This window comes from Cicer arietinum, chromosome 1 (assembly GCF_000331145.2).
Source record: "Cicer arietinum cultivar CDC Frontier isolate Library 1 chromosome 1, Cicar.CDCFrontier_v2.0, whole genome shotgun sequence".
Taxonomy (NCBI): Eukaryota; Viridiplantae; Streptophyta; class Magnoliopsida; order Fabales; family Fabaceae; genus Cicer; species Cicer arietinum.
In genome coordinates this window covers 3288624-3293938 of record NC_021160.2, presented here as the reverse complement: position 1 = coordinate 3293938, position 5315 = coordinate 3288624, and the positions used below count along the sequence as shown (strand labels likewise).

Below are 5315 nucleotides of genomic sequence, written 5' to 3'. Positions count from 1 at the left end.
CTACATTTAATTGTGGTTAATCATATTTAAGGTTGTGGCTAATGAAGTTATGTGGAATGTTAATGAGTTTTGATACTTGGTATATCCATTAATTATCTACATAACGTAAAAAGTTGTCGTGTAAGTTGTCAAATTTTAATTGTTCAAATGACACAACTTGTGAAACATGCAACGGAACTTCTAAGGTCATTTTCTGAGGGAGAATGAAAAAAAACGAAGATTTGCTTACCCGTGACCAAACTTTCTATTGATGCAGGAAAATAATGTAGTGAGAGGTGATGAACAATGATCAACAAGTAGTGATTTAGAGGGAAATCTGAATTTTTCTTGATCTTGAGAATCACTCTCTTCTATTTTGTTGTCACAAAGCAACCTATGATAAAATAAAACACCCTTCAAGAATACACATAAATCTTTATAAAAAAAATACATGTAAATATAGAACTAACTTACAAGTGTTTTAGTGATAACATTCTACTAATCTCTGCTGGAATGCTTCCTGACAAGTTATTCTCTCTTAAATCCAATAACTCTAGCTCAGCTAGATCTCCAAGTTCTTTAGGAATGGCACCGGAAAAATTGTTATTCCATAACACACTGTCACAATGAAACAGAATTTCGAATCAATATAGTCATAAAATATAGGAAACTGACACATTTTTACTACTAAAACACAACACATAGGAGAGTACTATGTTATAGTAGAAAGATATAAATTGCTTGTATAAATGCCTTGAAATTTAATTTGGTCACTATAAGTGGTTAATATATACCAACAAGGGGTAAGAGCATTTAGGGAAATAAACAAGTAATCATCATGGATTTAATTTTTCCAAACTAAACACAGTAATCATGAAAAAACTTTAACATGAACTCAGTTTATTTATTGACATCAATGATAGTCAATGCAAATAGAAACATACACTAAAAAGGAAATTCATGCTAATAAAACAAGAACATCATTAGATTCTTACAGATATTTTAAGTGACTAAGTTTCCCAAGCTCAGGAGCCAATGTCCCTTCTAAAGATAGCCCATTTAGGTCCCTACAAAGACACAAGTCATAATGGAAACTATTTAAAAAGTTCAACTTTTTAAATGTTAATTTTGTTTATATTTGATTATGACGCAAGATTTTAAAGGACTCTGCAACAATATTGCAAGTCCTCAATATAGGAGAAATATTTTAGTGCAATATTTATAAGAAAGGAAAAGAATTACCGAAGGAACTTACAGCATCTGCACTCTACCATCGATACAGTGCACCCCAAACCACTTGCAGGGGTCACAATCATTTGGATTCCAATTTTCCAAAGCAACACGAGGATCACATGTTATTCTTGCCCTAAACTCCAACAAAGCCAATCCTGCATTTTCCATTCCAATTAGAATAATCATAAAGTAAGATGAAAAATAATAATTTATATGTTCTTCCATTAGTTAATTTAGGAAATAGTATCATGACATATCTAAATAGTAAATAGTGAGATCTAATTAAATATCTATGTAATTTTATTTTTTTATACTGGCATGTAAGTTTTATGTATAGAAATTAAACTCAATTAAAAAACCTAAAATTATAGTAATGTTTTTATGTGATGAAAATCACCTTCATCATTAAGCGACCAACACTGATGGATTCCCAAAAGAGAAATGAAGCAAATATTATAAATTATAAACCAAAATCCAAATGTGTTATATCTCATTCCCATTTCTTGATGAAGCCAATGCCAGCGCGAATGAGGCACAGTATATCTATTTAGATGAAGCTGAAGAAATTCACTAACTATAGGAAAAACTTAAATTATATTACAATTAAGCATAGAAAATTATCAAAGCTCTTGAGGTCCAAAGTTGATCATATCAGGATCCCTCATTTTTACAATGTTATCTCTTTGTTACAATATATTCAACAAAGACATAACCTTGTAGCCTCTACTCAATATATCTTCCTCTCAATTATCCTCAGCAATATGTGTAGCTGAAAATAAGAAGAAAATAAATTAACAAAATGAATGAATTATTATAATTAGATCAAGAGCAATGAAAATAAAATAAATAAATAACCCCATTATTTATAAGCATTGATATAGAAAGTGAATTACCGCGTAGAAGGGTCAAAAGTGAACAAATTATAGCAACTTGGCAAGGAAATGGAATGCTGGGTGGAAGGGGGATGAAAGGTGATGGCAAATTGAGACAAAGACAAAAAAAAAAGGCAGCAAAAGTTGAATGTAATTAATAAAATTTAAATCTCTATTGTTTTTATTAAATCTTTTTTTTAAGAATGTTTTTTTTTTTAATCTCTATTGCTGCCTTTTTAAGGATGATCTCAGAGGACCCTCTCTTCGACCATCTGCTTCATCATGGGGCTTCCTTTCTCGTTTCTCTAAGGTTTAATTTCTGTGTCTTTGTCCCTTTTGGTTAATTAATTAATTAATTTTCTCTCTCTTTCCTTTTCCCAGTTGTTGATTCACTATTTTCGCTTTCTTTCTTTCTGTGTCTTGTTTCTTAGATTCTCTCTCTCTCTCTCATCACCCCCACCAGCCACCCAAAATTTCACGTTTGATTTGCTCTTTTTTTTAATTAACTAGTACAAGTTATTATTATTATTATTATTATTATTATTATTATTATTGTAATTATTTTATCAATGTTTCTAAAATTCTCTTCGGTAGAGTTGTAGGTTCTGTTGGCCCCCACTTCCGACATTCTTGGACGCGCTTTTGTTTCGTTACTAGGTTAGTCTGACATGGTTTGTTGCTCCACATCATCCAATCATATAAATAAAACCACTATTTTTTATTGAGTCTTACTGACAAATGCCATCAAAATGGAAGTTTCTATTGAATAAAACCACAATCTTTTTGTCAAAAACCTCCATAATTTTTAGCTATTTTCTTCTTTTAGCACTTGTTAATTAATTAAAAATTAAACTTTTCTATTTTAAAGACTTTTAAAAATTGAAAAATATAAGTTTCAATATATTTTTAATTAATTTTTTTATATTTAAATATTTTAATAAATGTTTTTAAGGCATTTAAAATATTCATTACCATTTTTTAAAATTCTAATAAGTGTTCTAAAAATACTAATCAAAAATTAAAAATATAAATTTTATATTAAAAATATATTAGAAGTCGTGTTTTTAAATTTCTAAAAGCATAAAATTTATCTCTATAAAAAAGAAAGCATAAAGTTTGTCATTTCCAATTTTTAAAAGCACAAACTTGTTAACACGACCTTTCTTATTTTATGGTTCTTTAAGATTGCCAATGTCATTCTCATACATCCATGATGCAAAAAGGCTACAACTCTACTATGTGTATGTAATAATGAAAGGAGTGCACTTGTGCTATATCTAATTTAATACCTCATCTGAAATCAAATTTAAAAACAAATATATTTGATATAAAGTTTAGATTAGGTACTTTTTTTAAATATTAATTTAATTGATAAATATTAATATATTAATATTATTAAGTTAAATATCATGTTTATATTTTAAATTTAAAAGCTCAAAAATTATGTGTTGAATTTCAAATAATATTTACTATTTTATTTATAAATAAAAAACTTTAAATTTAAATATTTTATATACACTTTTTATTTATATTTTTTTATAAAAATACTATTTAAGAAAGAGAAATACTTGAATAGTCACAATATTCTTAGACACATATTTAGATATACACATAAATAATAAAATTAAAAGATAAAATTATTAGATAATATTTATTTTTAAATTAATTAAATGATTTATATTTTTTTGTGTGTGTGCCTAAATGTATTGTAATTATACAAATATTTTCCTTTAAGAAAATTAATATATCCTAAAAGTATCAATATAAATTATCTCAAATTTCACACCTAAGTAATTGTTTGAGTAAATTAATAATTTGACATTCTATCAATTCCTTTTTTTTTCAATATTTTCTTTTGTTGCCACGTCATATATATCACCACATGTCTCTCACTTTGCATCACATATTTGTCCCACTTTCTTCTTTTTTTAGTTTTCTTTTTTTGTGTTGTAAAAAATTTAAGGTGAGAGATAGTGTCTCATTCAATCTAATAAATGTCTTTTTTTACAATTAGACTAGACAATTTAACTTGTTTTCCCCTCTTCATTTATCTCCCTCGTTTACATCTTTCTTTCTTTTAGATCTAAGCAATTATTTTTGAAATTATAATATATTAATTAAAACCTATCTACCGTATTAAAAACTAATATATATATATATACTAAGTATATTTAAAAACTAAAAATAACCTTATTTCAAAAACAAATCTTTTATATTTTCTTTTAAAAAAAATCTTTTATATTTTCTTTTAAAAAAATCTTTCATATTTTCTTTTAAAACAAATCAATATATCTCATTTTAAAACTAATATTCGAAAATATCATATTTATTTATTACCTTTAAGATGTGGTAAGACGGAGATAGGACCATTTGAAATAAATATTTTTGCCTCTTTCAAAAGATTGCATTTTAGAGATACAAAAGGATAAAAAACTTTGTTGCAAGTGGTCGCATCAAAGTCTTGTACCATCTTAAATGTTAAAAAAAATATTTTTGTATATTAATTTTAAAATAAGATATATTGATTTTTTTTTCGTTGAAAAGAGGATATAGATTAAAAATGAGATATATTGAATTTTTACGCCACATATATGTGCACTTTTGGGTTTTTTTTTTTCTCTCAAATATCTTTTATTTATTTATTTTTCTTTAAAATTATATCCTTTAAAATTTATATATTAAAATATTCTATTTTTTTTAGATATTCGAACCTACAATCATATATTATGTTGTCGAATATATTTTTTTTAACTTATAAATGATCGCATTCTTAAAATGTAATTTTTTGAAAGAAAATATTTACAACATTATATATCATCATAGATCAAGAATGCGACCTATTACATGTCTAAAATAAAATATTTTAGTACATAACTTGCAAGTGTTTTGAATTTTTTTAAAAGAAGATATTTGAAGGAAAATATCCGTACCTTTTAAGATAAATAAGTTAGTCTTCCTAAAAAAGTTGTTATACTTTTTGTTTTCTCTCGTCCTTTCCCTTGTTTTATTTTGAATTTAATAACACTTCTCTCTCTAATGTCATAATTTCCATTTCTCCTCGTCTTTAGACCTTTCTCTCGCTACTCCTCTTCTTTTTTCTCAAAAACAAACAATTGGAGCATCCTTTCTTCTCCATTTCTCTTTCTTTTTCTCATGTTTCCTCTCTCCAATGAACCAATTCCTCTTCTCTCATCCTTCCTTTTCCTCTTTCTCCTTCAACAATACGTCTTT

General features: G+C 26.3%; 1 protein-coding gene across 1 annotated transcript in view; it reads right to left on the bottom strand.

Moving 5' to 3' along the window:
- The window catches only part of LOC101506021 (protein MALE DISCOVERER 2-like), a 5935-nt gene extending 3373 nt beyond the window's left edge, over positions 1-2562 (bottom strand). Inside the window, exons 1-6 of the mRNA XM_027330437.2 lie at positions 2106-2562; positions 1610-1981; positions 1235-1367; positions 975-1046; positions 454-597; positions 230-373 (exon numbers count right to left, since the gene is read on the bottom strand). Coding sequence (XP_027186238.1) covers positions 230-373; positions 454-597; positions 975-1046; positions 1235-1367; positions 1610-1712 — 596 coding nt within the window. The 5' untranslated portion in view covers positions 1713-1981; positions 2106-2562. The remainder of the gene's footprint in view (positions 1-229; positions 374-453; positions 598-974; positions 1047-1234; positions 1368-1609; positions 1982-2105) is intronic.
- Positions 2563-5315: the final 2753 nt, after the last annotated feature.